The 20753-nt window shown below is 46.5% G+C and overlaps 2 protein-coding genes across 5 annotated transcripts in view; one reads left to right on the top strand and one right to left on the bottom strand.

Moving 5' to 3' along the window:
• Positions 1–6806: 6806 nt before the first annotated feature.
• On the top strand, positions 6807–11537 carry LOC146182959 (uncharacterized). The gene is made up of 2 exons (XM_084608308.1): positions 6807–8352; positions 11530–11537. Exons 1-2 carry the CDS (start codon positions 6861–6863, stop codon positions 11535–11537), a joined length of 1500 nt encoding a protein of 499 aa, XP_084464434.1. The 5' UTR covers positions 6807–6860.
• Positions 11538–13377: 1840 nt separating this feature from the next.
• The window catches only part of Uck (Uridine-cytidine kinase), a 41902-nt gene continuing 34526 nt past the window's right edge, over positions 13378–20753 (bottom strand). For all 4 annotated transcript variants that reach the window (XR_014708700.1, XM_084608987.1, XM_084608986.1 and 1 more), the window contains one exon: positions 13378–13509. Coding sequence is in view for 3 of the 4 variants with exons in the window: in XM_084608987.1 (XP_084465113.1) it covers positions 13400–13509 (110 nt within the window). In the remaining variant the exon portion in view is untranslated. The remainder of the gene's footprint in view (positions 13510–20753) is intronic.

A 20753-nucleotide genomic window follows, 5' to 3' on the forward strand; every position in this document is an offset into this window, starting at 1 on the left:
TCAAGAGGATGGTCGCTGAGGGTAACAAACTGGATTCCAAGGGAAGGAAAGCGTAGCAGGGGGCGGCAGAAAGTTAGGTGGGCGGATGAGAGTAAGAAGTTCGCAGGGGTCAAGTGGATGCAGCTAGCACAGAACCGGGTTAAGTGGAGAAATATGGGAGATGCCTTCGCCCTGCAGTGGGTATAATAAGGCTGATGATGATGATGATGATGTGCACTCAAGCCATCACGGGCACTCCAAGTACACTCTCTGCCACCGCAGTAGCTGTCAAAAGTATAGTAAAAAAAGGTAAACACGCCGTGACGTTATCGCTGCGCAGCAGCTTGACGCGCTTCTAATATGAGCTGTGGATGCAACGGCCGAAACGGAGGGACACGCTTCATTATTATTTTTTTCAAATTCTCGGGAGCAAAAGTGGAGTGTGGGCTCACAATGCGAGTGGGTTGATTACGCGACAAATACAGTATCATTTTTCACAATCGCAGGCGGTGTCTCAAGCAGATTTCTGTATATGGAATTATTGATTTATGAAACTATTTCATGGTCCCCTTCGAGTTCGGTATATTCGGGTTCCACTAAAAATATTCTCTCTGTGATATCATGGGCACTCCTTAAAATGGTACTGTGCATATTAGTTGCTGAGGACTAAGTTTAGAACACACGAGGTAGAAGCGCTTGATGTAACTACATGTTTCATGCCCCCCCCCCCCCCCCATTCCGACCTGAATGAGGATTTCATTCTTATGCCAATCATATGCAGTGTGTGCTTGGTATGTAGTCAAACCCACTTTTAATGGACGCAATTATAATGAACATTTGATGTTATGAAGTATGGGTAGATCTACCACCAAAATATGTATTTGGCATATGGCATTGCATCTCAAATATAATGAACAACTGTGACTGCACTACTGTAGATACTGTGAATTTGCCGCTACAGTCAAAAAAGGCATGCTTCACACTCCAGCACGAAGATCGAATAGAATGTTTTAGCTTTAAGACCAATTGCCATGTGCTTATGTGCCAGCTTGGTTAAGGCACCTAGAGTGGAACAAGTGTGGTAAGCGGAAACCCTGCTAGCGTTGACACAAACTATTGTGCGTGACGGTGATCAATTTCTGGAAGAGACGTGAGAAGCTTTCAGTAACATACAAGAGATATGCCTTGGTGGCCAACGTGGTGATGTTGCTTGCATGAAGTGCCCAATCGATCACAGCACTCTCCGTTATTATAGTGTAGACGGACCCAGATGTGCACACCAATCAATGAAGACTGTGGTCAGACAGTATAGAGAATGGTTTTCATTTGGAGTACTAATTCTCACCTGATTTGTAGGTTTAAGTGGCTGTACTTTTAGGCAAAATTGATCAGTTACGCTGCGGTAACTGATCAATTTATTTGGAGCCTAATGCATGGCTATAGCCCTTTTCACAAAGCTGATGCATACTGGATGTTCTGCATAGACGGGTACTGTGGTAGGGAAGCTTTGCTTGTCACTGCGTCCTTGCAACTTTGTCAAGGATCGAGGGCAAGGTTGCCTACAACTGGTTCTTGTGAACACCTCAATCACTTGCCACGTTTCTAGAGGAGCTTGTCCTCTGAAACAGCTCAGAAGAGCTTGGAAAGTGGCTTGATAGGGTCAGCTTTTTGAAAAAAAGTTTGCGTTGTACACAGTGTTTAAAGGTGTTCCGAAACTATGTTTTATGCAGTAGCCAGAGAAGTCCATTTATTCGCAGCTAACAAAAGCAATCCATTTGACATTCGTCTTCGTAATAAGTGGGCTTGACTATGCTATGTTCACAGTTGTACAGCACTGCTAATAGTGCTTATTTAGAATGTAGGGGCGGTACTGTTATTCTAACCTGGCCAGATTCGGGCTGCATTTCAGAATTTTATTCACTTATTTTTCGTTAATAGGAGCTGCCATATTTGTTACAGTATTTGATTGTTTTAAATGTTAAAAAGCCCTCTTTAATTTGTGTCTTGTTTCCTTCCTCTTCAGTTCATGCGATGTCCAAATTTTTCCACCTACCTGAATCTATGGTCTGGAGCGTCGCAAATGCAACAATGTGGAGAGTGCATTGAAGAAAGCAAGTAAAGTGTTAAGAAAAAGAAGTATGTTTCACTTCTCATGCTGTGATAAAAAAAAAGTTGTGCTTCCAAGATTCTAGCATGCACTTGTTTATTCTGAAAAATGTAACTATTATATTCATTTCAGGATCAAATAAAACACGAAATGCCCCATTGTGGTTGCCATTACAGGTTGGTGGCTTTGCCATAGTCTGCATTTCAAATAGTGATTTTCAAACATTGCAGTTTCCAAATCCAGCTCAGTTGTTTTCACTTTTGTTTCATCATCATTCATAACATTGTTAGGAAGGAACAAACCATCTGGTTTCTAGAGCTAGTGCTTGTTGCAGTATATGATTGCTAATTTGAATCTTAAAAAGCCTTTTTTTGTCTTATTTTTTTTCTTTTCAGTCCACGTTGCATCCAAAGTTTGGAACCTATCCAGATCTGCTGTCGACTTTTTACTTGCTTTCGTTTAGCACGAGATCAGTGTTTTGTTACTCTTTATACTGGTGTATTGTAGCATTGCTTCTAACTGCATAAATAGATTGGCACAGCTGTATTTCCTTTCCATGAACTGTATTCTGATTATTGATGTGTGGTATGGTATGGCAATAATTGTTGTTTGCTGCGAGTACTGCCAAGGGGGCATAGCCACGTCAAGCTCTTTCAGGCCCTTTTTATGCGTCATGAGGCAAATTGTTTGGTTTGTTTAACATCCAAAAGCAACCCAGACTGAAAGATAATAACATACCCCGGGGCACTCCAGGTATATTGAATAAATAAAATGCAACCAGCATCTCCTATTGGCGATGTGGTTGAAGAAAAAGTTATTGCTGATGTACAATTACAGTACCTGCACTACAGTGCTCAATTTTAATTATCGTCTTTATGATGCAAAAGACATTAAAACACGTGGATGACCACACGGTATCCACTTTAAGTTGGTCAAGAAACGGGCGATGGCGAGCACGGACACCTGCTTCTGAGCATGTGTGGCAGTGGTCGTTTGTCAAAAGCTCCGTCACTGATTTTCTGCATGCACACTGCCGGGAGTGCTGAACTGCTCCAAAAGGGTAAGGGCTTCTTTTGCAGCACAACACGGTAGAGTGTAGCCTCTCACAAGTGATGGCATTTCCGATGATTTTACCATGCAAACGGCCAACAGCTGGTAATGGGTTAGAATGCATACCAAGCATGTGTATGTCACTGAAAGGAATGCACATTGGAGACAGGACAGCAAGACACTTGTAAAAAAATAAAAGAAAAGGTAAACAAAAGACCAGCAGCATGCCAATTGGCGCCTGAAATGGCTCGATTTCAGCATGCACTGCTGGTAGCCATAGTTTCACTGTCCTCGTTACAAGTCAAACCCTTTAAGCTAGCTTTCCTTTTTCTGCCCCATGGGCGATTAGTGCATCATTAAGATACAGCTGATATATACTTTGTTCCTTTCCTGAAGGATAAACTGCTATTCATCACCTGAGAGTGCCTGTCAAATGCACCTCCCATTCTACTCTCCTAGCAATTTCACTCTTGTGGTCTTAATCTGCAGTGACCTTAAGTTGATGCCCGTTGTAAACTGCAGTTTGCACCCAAAACTGCTGAACATTAATTTAGACTTCTGCACATCAATGTTTTGAACCTCCATTCTGCTTTGCTCGTCTAGGTCATTGACCATGCCTTGCGATTCCTCCTCCAAGTTACTTAGCAATTACGGCAATATTATCAGCACATTGCAGATTAAAAAGGTATTCTCTATGAAGTTTTACCCCGATCTGTTCCAAAGCTGGACTGCTGAACAGCTCCGGCAAACATGCTTGTGAATAACACAACACTGCAGACATTGTTTCCCTACCCTTTATTGATTGGAATTTATTTCTTCTATGGAGCACCATATCGCAAACGCCCGACTGGTGGTATACTGCTGAGTAGGCTTTCCAAAAGCCAGCTAGTTTCTTTGGCCAACTGCAGCACGAAGACCATGCACTATCGAAAGTCTACCACGTATACATTCTCCAGTGCAAGGAGGAAAAGAGAAGTAGGTGCTGCAACTGAAGTGTACCTTTAAGAATCCCCGGAGACCAAAATTAGTCTAGAGCTTTCCACCATGGCACTATTTGCTCTCTCCATTCTTTCACTCGCTCCAGTTCATTTTCAGTGGCACAGTTGAGGTGCCCACTGAAAGTGTGGCAGTTGCTGCACCTTTTCATTGGTAGTGGTTTATTATTACTTTTTTTAATAATCAAAAAGGAGGAAAAGAGTATTGCCGGCCGCGGCAACTGCTATCTAAAAAACTGAAGCACTTGAGGCGGGAAGGAGAAGGGGATAGGGAGAGGATAGCGAGGGGAAGTATATAGGGAAGTGATAGGAAGAAAGGACAGGGGGAGCTTTGTACATTATTTACAAAGTACAGACAGTCAACGAGTTCGCATCGTTCGCACGCAAGTATATTGTAAACAATTGCAGTGGCAGCTCGCGCGCAGGCATTTGTGGACAGTGCTCGGACATCTTTTCATTCCCCATAACCAATTTTCATTTTTTACTCCAAGGCATCTATCTGCTGTGGTCTGTTAGCAAGAAAAGTGAGTATTACAAGAAAAATATTCACATGCAAGCAGTACAATCACAGATGCTACATTAGAGTACCTTGCAAAAGCTGACATTACAAGAAATTTTAAGGAAGTTTTAGGCACTGGTGCATGTATATGACAGGTAGTTTGCACACAACTAAACGGCTGCAAAATTGGGGTGCACAGCTAGTACGTTTTGTTAACGGAAACTAATACGAATAGTGCAGCTAAAAATCAAATCGAATATGAATCAAATATTTGTACTAATAACTGTTATTAAAGCAAATATTAGTACAGTTGAATATTGTTACCACAAACATGGATACAGCAAATTATCAGATAAAATGAAGTAAAAGCAAAGTTTGCTTGGCCCATGGTTTATTTCTATAGTGGAACGCAAAATGAACAATTTGTAACTGAATCAGCTATAATGAAGCAGTTTTCTTTGCGTCAGAACATACTGAAATCAATTTGAACACACACTATTTGATTTGGTTGCGTTATGGAAAAGCAGGACAAATGATTGACTACTTGAAAATTCTGGTTATTCGCACAGCCCTAGAACAAAGCATTAAGAAAATGTCTTAATAATTAAAACAAGGAATTTCACCCTGAGACATTTCACAGTACAATAATTTGCGTTGACCGCAGGACATCTTTTTCAGCCATAGCATACCATACTGTGCCCCTACTTGAAATTCTGTAGGTCGTACCATGTTTCATTTCTTGGAACTTGCATGCACCTGACCACAGAAAATACTGTAGACATGAAAGTATTTACGAGCAGATGGCACAATTAAAACAAAAAAATGCAACCAATTCGTTAAGAACTTCAGCGTCAAGATTTAGCAACACTCCACATCAGGATCCTTACAAAGCTGATTTTCAACAGATAGTACAGGTTGCAAGGCAACCATTCAAAGTCCCCCTTGACATAATACCGGCGACAGCGCAGATAGCAATACTTTAAAGGTTAGCTATAACCAGGACTCTCCCAGATAATTTTGAGAGGTGGACATTTCAGGACTGACGAGGAGAAAGGGGAGGGGGGGGGGGGGTTCAAGGATGCTTTACCGCATGGGGGACTCTGTGTGAAGCATTCTCAAACCGCAATTGTTCAGCACACTCAGAAGAGCGGAGGAAGCAGGTGGATCCAAAAGAAAAAACAAAACCATGAATAGTCATCAGAACTATGCAACGCTCTCCCAAAGTAAACCTAAAAGGCCAGTGAGACGTGCTACCGTGCCTGAAACAGCCTGACTGGCCACATCGCAGTCTCAGATTTGTCCTCTAGTATAGCAAGATTGAAACTCGAAAGGTGGGTGTGTAGTTGAAAGGTGGGCGACAAAACCACTGCCACCCACCGTGGGGAGAACTCTGGCTACAACATGCCGCATTTGCCACCCCAGAGCACCAACAAATAAGTTACGAGAGATGCTGCAGTCAACTGCAGCCAACAGTTGTGGCAAAGGTAGACACACTTCGCTCTGTCATTAGAAAGAAAAAAAAACAAAAACAAAAATAAACAATCTGGTTACTGATATGCGCATGGCCTCCTGCTTCTGTGTTCCTCTCTAGCAAAGATGAGGATTACAGCCTTAAAGCAGCATGTTCAGTGTAAAATGTCCATGTGTCTGCACTTGTCCCACCTTTTAACCATACATTCCAGTGTTGCTCCCTTGCGACAGAAATAAGTTGGCAGCAATGCGACAAATGCTGGCACAGACTGTGCGGATACTAAACATGCTTCGAGGCCACACATTGAACCTGTGAAGAACAGCTCTTTGGACCTTTTTCAAGTTGGACAGTTCTCCTGGCTGCTTAGCACTTTCTCTATTTGGCGACCATCTAGAAACAAGGTAGACACAACTGTAGACACAACTACTGCAATGTGTAACTGCACAATACAACTGGATCACATTTTGCACTCTAGGTGAACCACAGTGGTTCAATTTTGAAGCACCACTTGCTCATCGCAACCTTTAGTGCTGCTAAAAGCAGTCTATTAAAATGCCAGCATGAGAGCCGTATCAAAGTAAATTTTCACCCACACAGGCACATTCATGGATGCATTTAATCACACACTGTAGTTGATAATGCTAAGCAAGCATATGTGCAACCACACAATACGCCCAATCTCAAACTTTCTGCATCAACTGTGCTGATAGCGCCTGTGCCGCGTCTGAAACATTGTCTGTCCGTGACGTCACTGGTCACATGTGTGCTTGCTATATAAGATGCTGTTCGCGTGAAATAAAGGGTTGTTGTTATCGTGCCGGGATCGGGGCAAGTCTCAGTTCCTTCCTGCCCGCTGCCCGGCCGCGCTCGGCGTCCGGCCAGGGACCGAACGCGACATGGTGTCAGAAGTGGGATCCTCTGGCGTTTGAGAGGCGTTGCCTTAACTTCTCAACGGGCGCCATGTCAGAGGACAACGCAGCCAAGCCCTCCCACGGAATGTTCGCGGTTCCAGCTCCGCCAAGGTTTGACTTCGACCGGACGTCTGAATGGCCTTCTTGGATCCAACTCTTTGATGACTACCGCTTCGCCTCGGGCCTAAATGAGCGGAATGAAGAAGCGCAGGTCCGGACGCTACTTTATACGATGGGCAGGCAAGCAAGAGAAATCTTCTCTACTTTTTCATTACCTGAAGAAGAACAGAAGCAATACGAAGTCGTCAAAAAGAAGTTCGACGAGCACTTCGTCGCCGCACGGAACCTTGTTTATGAGAGCGCGTGCTTTCACCGTCGCACTCAAGAACCTGGAGAGTCCGTCGACCAATTCGTTACCGCGTTGCACACGATGGCGGACCGGTGCGACTACAAGGAAAAGGAACGCATGATTCGCGACAGGTTCGTGGTCGGCCTCAGGGACGCTAAGCTCTCTGAGTCGCTTCAAATGGATGCGAATTTGACTCTCACCAGCGCTTTGGCAAAAGCGCGTTTAAAGGAGACCGTCCAACGACAGCAGCTGCAACTGCGAGAAACCGGCGACGAACCCTTGGTAACGGCGACCGGCAATCTTGACGCGGTCAGCAACCAAGGACAGCCCAGAAAGTATTCTTCAGGACAGCACTCGGACAGCTCGTCAAAGAACTATTCATCTGGAATACAAGGTCCGCGTCCCAGAGTCCAGTCCTACCGACCAGGCACCCCCGGGTCATGCCCCAACTGCGGTCAAGGAACGCACCCCAGAGCCTCGTGCCCGGCAAAAGCAGCCAAATGCAACTACTGCGGTTGTTCCGGACACTTCGCAGCGGTATGTCGAAAAAAGGCTGCACGTGATGGAAAGAAGGTACAGCTTTCTTCTCTCCATATGGACAAGGCGGCGTTCTTCGTTGGCGTAGTGAACGGGGAGTACTCTAATTCTCGGTATGTACAGGTCGTCATTAACGGCACTCCGGCGTTCGCTAAAGTTGATTCCGGTGCCGAAGTTTCTGTTGTGCCCTCGACGTTTCCCGGTTTACCTACCAGGCTAGAAAAGTGCGACCTAATCCTAACAGGCCCGTCGAATGAGCCACTGAATGTTTTGGGAAAGTTTCATGCCACTATCCAGTGGAAACAAAACACTGTACAGCAAATTGTGTACGTGGTCTCACCATTACGCTCCGTACTTTTGGGTCTCCCAGCGCTTGAGGCTCTGGAAGTTATTAAATTTGCGGACTCGGTCAGTAGCGCAACAGATGTCGAAGCTTCCTACCCGCAGCTTTTCGGTGGTCTAGGAGCGATAAAAGGAGAATACAAAATTAGACTAAAGCCGAACTCGACACCTTTTGCAATTCATGTTGCGCGTCGCATAGCCTTACCCTTGCGTGACCGAGTTAAGCAAGAGCTCGAGCGTATGGAGCGAGATGGCGTGATCCGCAAAGTAGAAGAACCAACAGAATGGTGTGCAGGAATTGTGCCAGTACTCAAACCATCTGGAGCGGTTCATATTTGCGTTGACTTGACTCAATTAAACAAAAGTGTACTTCGCGAACGCTATGTCATGCCGACTGTGGATGATAGCCTCGGTCTTTTAGGTGGTGCGTCTGTGTTTTCGAAGTTGGACGCCAACTCTGGCTTCTTTCAGATTAAGTTGTCGCCCGAATGCCAGTTGTTAACTACGTTCATAACGCCAGTTGGGCGATACTGTTTTCAAAGACTGCCGTTTGGAATAACGTCGGCACCCGAGATCTTTCAGAGGAAAATGTCGCAGATACTTGAAGGAATCCCAGGCGTGATAAACCTAATGGATGATGTGCTCATTTTTGGTAACGACAAGGCTCAACATGACGAACGCCTGCGTCTAACTTTAGATCGTCTCGCCAGTGCCGGTGTTACGCTAAACAAAGAAAAGTGTGCCTTTGGGGTAACTGAGATAAAATTTCTTGGCTGTGTGCTTAGTAAAGATGGCATCAAGCCGGATCCTGAAAAAGTTCGTGCTATCAAAGAACTGGCGACGCCAGCTAACGTGTCTGACGTTCGACGGCTGCTCGGTATGGCTAATCATCTGGCAAGATTCATACCAGATTTGGCTTCGAAAACGGCGCCTTTACGTCACTTGCTTTTGAAGGGTTCCGAATGGACGTGGGGACCAGCCCAAGAGCAAGCGCTGTCGTACGTCAAAGACGTTATCTCTTCGAAGCGCGTCATGGCTAACTATGATGTAAAGTACCCTACGATTCTTTCCGCTGACGCGTCATCATTCGGTTTGGGGGCCGTATTGATACAAGTTCAACTAAACAATGAAAAAAGACCTGTTGCATTTGCGTCACGCTCGTTGACGCCTGCCGAAACCAGATACTCTCAGATTGAGAAGGAAGCGTTGGCAATGACTTGGGCGGCAGAACGATTCGAAGGGTACATCAAAGGTCTTGAAATTGTGTTTGAAACCGACCACAAACCACTTGTAACGTTGTTGGGAAAATCACCTTTAGATGTTTTGCCTCCTCGTATTCAGCGCTTTCGCATGAGACTTATGCGGTTCAGCTTTACGGTTGTGCATGTCCCGGGTAAGAGCCTCGTTACTGCAGATGTATTGTCTAGAGCCCCGATTCAGGGAAACCAAATTGATGCTCATGCGCTGAGTGTTGGCGAAGTCGCGAAATTCGTTTCGGGCTGTTTGACAAATGCCGTCGAGGCTAGCCTTTTTGAACGAGTCAAAGCTGAGCAAGCAGCCGATGAAGTCTGTCAAGCTCTCACAAAATTCAGCCTGGAAGGCTGGCCCAAGTTCTCATCGCTGTCGATGGTGTTGCGTCCATACTGGCAGGAAAGAGCAACGCTGACAGTCGCTGAAGGCGTGCTACTCAAAGGTGTGCGGCTGGTGATTCCACAAAAATTACGCGCAGAGGTCTTGAGGCGCTTGCACGAGAGTCACCAAGGAATCGAGAAATGCAGAGCTCGAGCCAAAGAGTCCGTATGGTGGCCTGGGTTGAGTTGACAGCTGAGAGCGTTGGTAACTGATTGCCCAGTGTGCGCGGAACACAGGCAACAAAAGTCGGAACCAATGATTCCGACAACCACTCCACAGCGTCCTTGGCAAAAGCTAGGTGTTGATCTCTGCCATATTGAGGGAAAATGGTATTTAGTGGTAGTAGATTATTTTTCTAGATACCCAGAGGTAGCCTTGCTATCTTCGACAAAAAGTGTCACTGTCATTATGCACCTCAAAAGTTTCTTTGCAAGACATGGCATACCAGAGGTTGTCATCTCGGATAATGGAACACAATTTGTATCTCAGGAATTCCAGTCTTTTGCTCGCGACTATGGCTTCCGCACTGTGACGACGAGCCCCAGATACCCTCAGGCAAATGGGGAAGTAGAAAGGATGGTCCAAACAATTAAACGGCTTATTATAAAAGCTAAGAACCCCTATCTTTCGCTGCTAGCGTACAGGGACACCCCAGGGCCACTGGGAAAAAGCCCTGCAGAGCTTCTGATGGGCAGGCGGCTACGCACAACAGTCCCTGTCCCTCCCAAGAGCCTTCTGCCCCAGAAGGTGAGCCTGAAAAAGTTCAGAGATCGCGATGTAACCATCCGACAGCGGCAGCGTAGGTACTTCAATAGTCGTCATAGGGCTCATCCGCTGCCAGTCCTCAAACCAGGAGCGGAAGTATGGGTGACAGACTGCAAAGTGAAAGCGCGAGTCTTACGTCCTGCACAACGTCCGAGGTCGTATGTAGTTAGAACTTCTACGGGTGTAGTTCTAGAAAGAAACAGGAAATTCCTGGTTCGCTTTGTTTCCCAGCAGAATGACTGCGAGGAAGGAGGAGGTAGCTATGAGTTTCCGCAGGCATATGATAGTCGGGTAGAAATGGAACAGGAAACTAATCCATCTAAACCGAAGGCACCTGCCGATCCATCCCATACCCCCTTGCCACAAACTAGCCCTCCTGGATATAGAACACGATTTGGCCGTCATGTCCGACCGCCAGACCGATATGGGTTCAATGACTGACTGTTATTTTGTTTTGAGCATTGGTTGCATCCGTTAAAAAGTGTTCATCCTTTGTTGGTGGCAGTGCTAAGTTTGTTGCAAATGCCAGTGTATCTTTTCAGAGAAAAGGGGAGATGTGCTGATAGCGCCTGTGCCGCGTCTGAAACATTGTCTGTCCGTGACGTCACTGGTTACATGTGTGCTTGCTATATAAGATGCTGTTCGCGTGAAATAAAGGGTTGTTGTTATCGTGCCGGGATCGCGGCAAGTCTCAGTTCCTTCCTGCCCGCTGCCCGGCCGCGCTCGGCGTCCGGCCAGGGACCGAACGCGACATCAACCACGTTACAACATACTACACAACATTTTGCATTTAAACTACTTTGCCTTTTGCAGCTAAAAGGCTAAACAGGAAGCATTGTAATGTACTGCTCACCAGGATATGGAGCTTTGGTTCTATGTGACAACCCTTCAGCACTGTGACCACTTTCTTGGTTGCGAGTCATATGGAAACACGAGGCATCACATGGGCCTAATTTACAGACGCAGGATAAAATAGAAGTTGGGCTGTATCCATAAAGTAGTGCATTCTAATCGCAAAGAAAACACCCTTACGGAAAACAAAGTTTTCATACCTGTAAAAAAAGAGCAAAAAAAAGTATCATTATCAGCGGCTGATTCTGCAGGTGAAATTCTTGCATGTAGCCCAATTTTCAAAACAGTTGCAAAGAAATTTTTCTTTTTGGCACGGATACCGTGAGTATGAACAGAGTGGTGGGGGGAACTTCAAATAAAATTTTATTTGTTATAAATGGCTCGTTTGCTGGTGGACAAATATCCACATACCCAGAAAGAGGCTAATGATCAATTCTGACAGAGAACAATGATTGTGTACAGTTGTCTTCCTTTAAGATTTTTAGAAGAGAGTAGAATTTCACTGCCATTGCTAGCTAACTGGCAAGAACATTGCGAGCAATTTTTCTGTGCGTTGACATAACTCTGCAGTGGAGAAAACAGCAAACGAAGGCCTTCACTTCCTCATCAATTGCATTTTGCTTCAGTAATGCTGCATCTATCACATAAATGTAGTGGCGTAATGCCTACATCACAGGGTGCACCAGTGGGAGGGGAAAAGTCACCCAAAAACAGTTTCAAAAAAAAAAAACAGGGCCACTAAACATGCTTAATAGTCTGTATTCAACCTATCGCAAATATGCAGCAGTTCAGATCCAGTAGTGCGTAACGCCAGCCTAACCGAATACTAAATGCCCTGGGGAGCTTGCACTGCAGCAATTATGGCATCTCCATCAGTGGCTTCAGGCTATCTTGGCCAATGGAGTTATGAAATAAAAACATCATATCGGAAACAAAAAAAATCATGCAACTCCCTGACCACTGTGTACTATGCTCTGATCACAGCACACAAAACACAAGAAAGCATATACGGACTGGTACAACTAAAATCTAGCTTTTGTGTGCGTGCATGTGTGCGCAAAAATGACAGCCATGATGGAGAAGTGTGTGCGTACAATGACAGCTGAAAACAATGCAGCAAAAATAAGTGTCTGTGCTATATCAATGCGCTGGCTATGAATGCCGTTCACCCATTAGTCAGAATGATGGACCCAAGTAATGTTCACTGAGACGTCAGTCACGGCTAATGCCAGGACGATCGCTGAGATGCCAGCATAGAGAACAAGGAGGTTGACTTTTTGAAAGGAAGCACGAAAAGGCTTTGATCTGAATTTCCACTGCTGTTTGAAGTTGGCATGACTTCAGCATCTTGCACAGACTAGTATCAGCAGCACTTGATCTACGACATCATCTGTTGATTTAAAATGTTGAAACTCTATTAAAGGGACCTTTAACTCTTGTACATCATTTATAAAGTTGTGTTTAAAATGAAAATTTAAAACAGCTAAAATCTGTCAGCTTTCAAGTAAAAAATTCACCGCATGAGCTACCACTGCGGAGAAACACTATGTAAAAAAGGGATATGTGGTAGCGTGCACTTCCAATAAATCCGCTATAACAAAGGTCTACTCTCTACAGATTCAAATAAACATAACGCACGCTGAGAAGACAAAGGAGAAAAACAAACAAACACTGAAGCTAACTGCACCGCTAAATAACACGCAGATGACTCAATGCGGGACGTTCGAGCCCTGACACGGATAAAAACTTGCACATTTTGCCACTGTCTTGAAGTGTACGACGATAAAACTGAGCTCTGTCCATGATAAGCCACACCTAAACACCACATACGTGTTTCCATAGGTTACGCTACACCTACAGCAGTTACTGCAGTTAGTATTGCTACACAGGAGAGAGAGGGGGGTGGGGAGTCAGTGGGGGTGCTTGGCCAAGGACGAGCCAGACCGTGGCAGAGGCTCCCCACGGCTGTGATGATGGTGCAGCAGCTCCTGGATTGTCTGCACAATCAGGTCGATGGCCACTGAAAGATCCCAAAAAGACAGTGTACGCAATCACCAAACTTGCAGCCACGGTCCGAGTTCAGTATGACAAACATAGCCCAGTGATGCCACCCTAGGTTTATTGGCCTGGGTCACACTGCTTGAGCAGTCGAAAAAGGGACAGTGTTATTCCACCAATCTGCAAGTGCATACAGCCACAACACACATGTAGCATTGCATGTAGCATTCATAGGACATCCTTCACATGAACAAGGAGGCCTCGGGAATGTAGTGACACCACAGCAAAGCACATTGAAATGCAGTTTCAGTGCAGTTTATGTCAATACACTAAGGATGCAAGGTTTTGTTAAGGACAAGGTCAGATGTCGACCCATTCCCACACAGATGTCTGAAATTTGACGTGTTTATGGCAGGGTTTCAAATACTGATGCAAATGACGGACACTTTAGAAAAGTCAGTGCTATCTAGTACAGTGTGCGTGAACTGCTCATGCCGGCCACACCTTAATCCGTGTTAATGTTACCTCCTGGGTTAGCATCAGCAAGCCTTTATCTTGCATTCATCGCTATCTGTAGATTCAAGAGTTAGTTTGTTCTGGTAAGTCTGCCCTGATCATGCCAACTTCCTGCAGCATGCCTTTCTGCCTTTTTCACAAGTGTGTCAAGCATTTGTATCACGTGGAGAAGCTGCACTCTCATCCATTTTGGCTATTTCAATCTATGGTTGTCAAAGGAGTGCATGATAAAAAGAATGCTCCCAGCATTCAAGGAGAAGCATTCTCGAATGCTAATGAGATCACATGCCAAGCTGCGAGTTCACTTGCCCTCCAACCTGCTACCGATTCCTCTCGCAAGTTAACAGATACTTTCAAACAACATAATGGCACTTCTCCTGATGGCACAGTTACACTTGTATCCAACCTTTTTCCAGGCTCTCTCTAAGGCAAGAAACACATGACGCAGCGTGAAGTTTTCAGTTTTAGTGAAGTTGCTGCTGCAATGGGGTGGACAAAGGTTTCAGGATCCATAACAAGCTGAGTGAAATTACAGTTGGGCTAAATACTCTGTCTTTCCTCACAAGAGGCAATGGAGAGAGAAGAAATGGCATCCCTTTGAAAGCAGCTGAGGGCCTGCTATAAACAAATGTGGGTGGCGTGAGATCCTCAGCAGCCTTCAATATCCACTACTGCGGCCACCTAATGATAAAGGTAATCCATTCTAAGTGCTTTCTCAATGCTAGTAGTATCCTTGCAAGTAAAGTCAAAGGTTTACAGTTTATGGGGTTTAACATCCCAAAGTGACTCAGGCAATGAAAGATGCTGTAGTGGAGGGCTCCGGAAATTTCGACCACCTGGGATTCTTTAACATGCACTGACATCGCACAGCACACGAACGCCTTGCCTTTTGCCTCTATCGAAAAGCCGCCGCGATGGCTGGGATACAATCCCGCATCCTGATAAAGTACAGTCAAAGAATGTTACTTCAGACTTTTTGAGGCACAATTATTGACCACCTTGATGATAACTGTTCAGCATACACTCTCATTGCAGTGACAAGCCAGAATGTATAACATATCTCCAAGAGTATTCGCATCAGATGGCAAGAGCTGGCCCCTGCCCCCTTTTGGAAAGTGCCCCCTCCTGTTGGACGATTTTAGCATAAGTGCCAGGACTTTGCCAGAGCGCAAGACCTGTTCAGGACTAGACAAGCCTTATGTGAGCATCAAATCCTAGACGGCATGACAGAGCACCGGATCTCGACTCCTTCCTGGATTCCTGGACAACCATTATGGAGTCCTCTGTAGTTCAGAGTGTGGATGGAGCTGCCACCGCCGAGAAATTGCAGAGTCGACACATCTGGGCCTGTCTCCACCCACTGGATGGCTGCCCAGAGAGTAGTATCCTTATGCTCTCCTTAGGCCATTGTACATGACTAGCCTGAACTTGACCAGGACGTTTGACAGTGTAGCATTGGACGCCATCTGGAAAGGATTGGCAGCGAGGGTCTGCAGCCATATATATGGTCCTGAATGAGGCAGGTCTCGGGATTCCGAGTCTGCGAGCCATGGTCCCTGGCCTGCAAGTTTGCAGGATGGAGAACATGACTGAATCAACTCTCCCTGCCTGTAGGCAAGTCGTGCTGCTACAGGGCTAACTAATGAGGGCCCGGGAGTTGACATTCTCAAAATATAGAGGCGTTGGGACAGCAAAGAGAAGTTCTGAACCGACCAGCTACGAAAATGAGTGGAAGGTTGGCATGCAGGCGGCCATGAAGTGGTCGACCGAAAAACATCCCTACTTAAGGGCAGAGCATCATGAAGCTTCACCTAAATTCCTTCCCTGCTTTGCCTGAACAAACCAGGTGACAGATGATGAAAAAGGACGCAGAGCTGTTCCTTAGGTCACATTCTCCAGATGTTTCCCTCTGCCCACAATGCCTTTCTTTGCCGCCATGACGTCATGTTCAAGTACATGGCCAACAAATTGCAAGGAAATGGATGGAATGGCAGAGTGAAGCCATTCTTCACCACCAGCCTGGAAGGCGAGATACCTGACCTGGTCTTCAAAAGGAAGGGCCAGGCCATCATTCTGGATGTCCACTATTCCAAGAGGGCCAAATACTTAAATAGAGACCTACGCGCTCATTTTAAGCTTCACTGAAAGATCTCAATGTCAAGTGAAATGGGGTTGTGGAGACCCACAACCTTTCTCACACACCACAGTAGTGCCAATGCACCTGGGCAGTACTGCTCTACACATCCCTCATGCTTCTACCTCCGAACGTCAAATGGGTTAATAAAAAAAAGAAAAAAGAAACAAAGAGCCAAATGCCTCGGCATCTAATTAGTGATGAGTATGAACGGAATAATGTGATGCCAATAGCTGCGCTTCACGCGGTGTGGGCATTATTTTTACCTTATTTTTATTTCGTTTATACTTGCCCACACTAATTTCTGCCCCTATCTACAACCAGAAACTTAATAGAGTACAAGCAATGTAAACTCTTGAACCACAGCAACAATTCTGACACTGAAACTATACCAACGAAGAAAGCAGTAGAACATGCAGCAGGAAAAAGTGACAAAAACATATCAAATAATAACAGCCTAAATAAATACATTAAAGGCGTTAAACAATCCAAGCAATAAAAATCCCTTTGTTATTGAAGCACCTGCTGCACAGAAGGCCTGTAAGACGAAGATGACGGAAAAAGATTAGTAGAGTTAAGCTTAGTGGATTGATGAGCGTGACCTTATTGGCATTTGCCGCCCAAATGTGTCGAATGATGGAAGGCTCAGGATCTAGGCCAAGAGGGCAGACAACAGGGTTTGCTCAGTATTCCTACACTTCCCAACGGTAGTGAACTAGAGCAGTTCGAAGAGCAGTCAGAGACTGCTGCTCGGCATGGCTGCCCAAGAGAATGCAGCCACGTTTCAAATTCTGGCTCGCACGTGCACGTGCCTGTGTTGTCTCGCTTTGGGACTGATTCGCACACAAATGGAAGTTGATGAAGACGCTGACGGAGAGCACGAGAAAGTGTATCTTAACACGAGCTATGTCAGGCTCTGGAGATGGCCTAGTTGCCTAATGCAGCAGCCAGGGAGGCCGACTTGTGTACTTTGCCATGGCTTTGAATCTTGCTATTGCTTTGTTACGCTTTATTATGCACCCATCATGTGATGCATGACACCACACTGTGGAAACGGCAGTGTTGCTTCAGTGCCTCAGGAGCTCATACCAGGAATTTGACAGCAAGCTATCTTTCATTCTGTGAATGGGCAAAATTACAAGAGTATTTGTGCGAACGAATAAGAACACATTAAAACCTGCCGTTTCCATTGATTTGCTTTAGGTTTCATTCAGTGACTGTTTTGATCCACAACTGCAGAGGAGCCTGGAGGGGAGAAAGTTAATGCCCTTATACTGCCATGCAAGCGCAGAATGCGATAGCATGTCAACGAATGTTATGGAAGAGGGGGGCCTTATCGTCACCCTGGTTTCCCAGGTGAGTCCCTTTAAACCCTAACAGATGCAGGTCATGCAGCAAAAGATAAGAATGTAGAATTACCAATGCGCCCGAGGCATCTGCTCTGTTAACGTCAACTTTGATAGTTTCGGTGTCACTTGAAGCCTAATTCAATACAGCTACACCTGGCTGCGTACAACCTTCAATGGCTCAAATTAGATGAAAGCTGAAGTGCCAGATATTACAGTCGAACTCGAAGGGGATCGCGAAATAGTTCGATATATCGCTAATTTGGTATACAGAAATCGGCTTGGGACAGCACTTACGATGCGAAAAAACGATAACGTATTTCTCACGTAATCAACTCACTCGCATAATGAACCCACCCTCCACTTTAGCAAACGAGAATCTGAAAAAAAAAGCGTTAAGGCCAGCTCGCTCACATGCAAGCGATTAAGCGATCTCAGTGACGAGCGGCAGTGACAGAGCAAAAAATTTCCAACTTGTTGGAACTGTGTCCCTCTGTTCGAGCCACTGCGGCAGCTCAAAACACGGTTGCTGTGTCGCCGTGGCAGACGTCGCCAGCGTTTTCGCTTGCATGTCGTACTCCGTTTCGGTCATCTCATCCGCAGCTCATTTCTTGGCAGCGTGCTAAGATGCTGTGCAGCGATAACGTCGCCGCGGCGTGTTTATTTTTTCATAGCTCCTGCGGCGGCGGAGAGCGAACTTGGCAGACTGCTCGTGAACGCTTGATTGCGCAAGCCTGGTTCGATTTATCACGCCGCGCTTGGGGCAGGCGTAGTCCACAGCCACAAAATATTGGAAAGCGTGATACAGTAGCTGCAAATGCTGTTTGAAGCGAAAAATGCTAAAAGCCGGTGTCATGATCGCAGCTGACCGCGTGCTTTCGTTAATTCATACATGCAAGAATAAACGACTCCAGCAAAAAAACAAAAGAAAAAAAGCAGCTTCGTAATGCCATATCATACGCTACGGCGTGCCTACAGCACGATAAAAATAGACGACACTCGCAAAAAAAAAAAAAAAAAAAAAAAAATCTGCCGCTTCTTGACTTCCGCAGGTGCCATAGCCACGTCAGCCGCCGCACGCAGAGGGTTCGCAACACACGCTGGAGAAAGCGTCCGACGTTCTGTCCGAAAACGGGCCGAGCTGGCTTGGCGCATGCGTAGCGGGTGTTACTGCGAACGAAGGCCGGGAAAGAGGAAGGAAAGAGATAGCTCAGCAAAAGAATGGGCACACCCTTGCGCTTCGCTCTGTCGCGTTTTTCCCCCTCTCGTTCCCACCGATTCTCTCTGGTTCATTCACGCACATGGCTTGCAAACGTCATGTGCTGGTGCGCGGGAAACGACAACCGCAAATGCGCGCGCCTTTAGGGAATGGAAGCGGCGCTGCCCTAGCCAAACTGTCCCCTCTCATTACTTCCGCGCGTGGCTTGAGAACGTCACGCGGCAAACGGCCAAGGGTGATGCGATCGTCTTTGGGAAAGGCACACTTTCCAGTGCGTGGTGCGGAGTTCGAACGACCAATGAAATTGAGTTCGATATATGACGCGGCTTTCCTATACTTTTGCATGGAATTTTCAAGGAGCTATTCCGTGAGTTCGATATAACCAAAATTCGATATATCCGTGTTAGACTGTATAGCTTCCGCAATGAGAAAGCCAAGACTGCAAAGCATTTTGCCACGAGTGCACATGTATTTGCTGAGTTCAGAGAGCACTGTCACTTTGTTGTAGTTACGATCGTAAGGTACACAACTTCTGCATTACTTTTTCACATGCTTAGACAAAAGGACCTGCATTGTCATTCACTCAGCTTTTAAGGCATGCTAGCATCTTAAACTGATGACACCAATCCGTTCAAAGCAACACAACTCGTGATGTTGCAAGACTGATCTAAGCAAGCACGCATCCAAGAAATCAGGGGAACTGCATTCTCCATTTGGTGGATGGCGGCATCCAGCATGCCGCTTCTGCAACGTGCATGGCGCCTTCGAACTTTTGACCTTCGCATGATGGAAAACCTGGGTGGTAGCCTCTTCTGGCAGTGGGTACAAACACATGACTATTGTGGGGGTTCTTACTAAGCCGTCAAGCCTCTTCTGAGGTCTAGGCCGCAAACACAGAGCTCCCGCGATCACACACCACGGGCAGCCGTTCTCACGGCTGCAAAGTGGTAATGCGAAGTACGACACAACACAGAACAGGACTTTGCCCAGAACCAGAGTGTTTATTGGGTTTTCCCAAAAAGAACGCTGGTGAAGGTCTTGCTGGCGACCCTATCCTTTTGGATGGGGCCTGACACTTCGAAGGGCAAGATGGCGACAACAAAGAAGTATAGCAGGGAGGTATTTACCTTGCGTCATTCCGTTATCGCGGCTCGCTGTCGTCTCTCTCCGGCGGTAGCCGGTTCCCGCCGATCTCGGTGCATCTTGCCCTTTGTCCTTTTTCGGCCAATGAGCGTCACGTCTGCGATGTCTAGCGGTGCGCTCCTGCGCCCGGCGAGGGAAGAGGGAAACGTGGCGCTATCGAGCAACCCGTTTGGGTTACTCATCCTCGGAGGAGAAGGAATACTTTTGTCCCCTTCATCCTCCGCAGTGCGCGGCTTTTCGGAGGGATGCGCGGTTCTCCGCGATCGATACACTCCTCCTCCCTAAAGACCGAACGTCACCTGAAATCAGGCGACGGTAGGCCGACAACGACTTCCTTGCCGCCTTGTTGTCTTTCCGTTCGCTGCTCCACTGCTACTCTGTCTGCCGTGAAGGACGAATTAAGTCCCTTGCCTCGAAGCTCGCGATGATCACATGGAACTGCTCGTCGGTACGCCGACCGCATGGAAATGCGTCACACAGCTGCGACGACCGCGGTCACACCCACACGCGCGCACGCACGCCACTTGCCGGAAACACGGCGGCGATATCCGAAACGCTTATCTCGAGAAGTGTCCCTCCATGGCAATCCCGCGCTCGAGAGGCAGCACTGCAGCCGGCAGCTGCTGCTCCTACAGCCGTGCAGAACTGTCGCCAGGCGCTGCTTCCTGATGGCTGGGCGGCGGCGACTTGGGTTGTGGCACGGCCGGTCTCGAGGGAGAGCGCGCTTCTGTTGTGGCGGCTAGAGCTGCGACCGTCGCTGGCACCCACGGCTTTGTTGCTGCTGACTATCCGATGCTTGTGATGTCGCCTGCGTCAGCGAAGTTGCTGGGAGACGACGCCTGTCTTTGCAGCGTCTTCTGGGAGACCCATTTCGGATATCCGATAAGTTTTCCTCTGGCGCTCCTAGC

This window comes from Amblyomma maculatum, chromosome 7 (assembly GCF_055883805.1).
Source record: "Amblyomma maculatum isolate TAMU_Amacu chromosome 7, ASM5588380v1, whole genome shotgun sequence".
Classification (NCBI taxonomy): domain Eukaryota; kingdom Metazoa; phylum Arthropoda; class Arachnida; order Ixodida; family Ixodidae; genus Amblyomma; species Amblyomma maculatum.

What these genes read in the sequence shown, in the direction of transcription:
- LOC146182959 (XM_084608308.1), top strand. Translation starts at nt 6,861, where the DNA reads ATGTGTGCTTGCTATATAAGATGCTGTTCGCGTGAAATAAAGGGTTGT.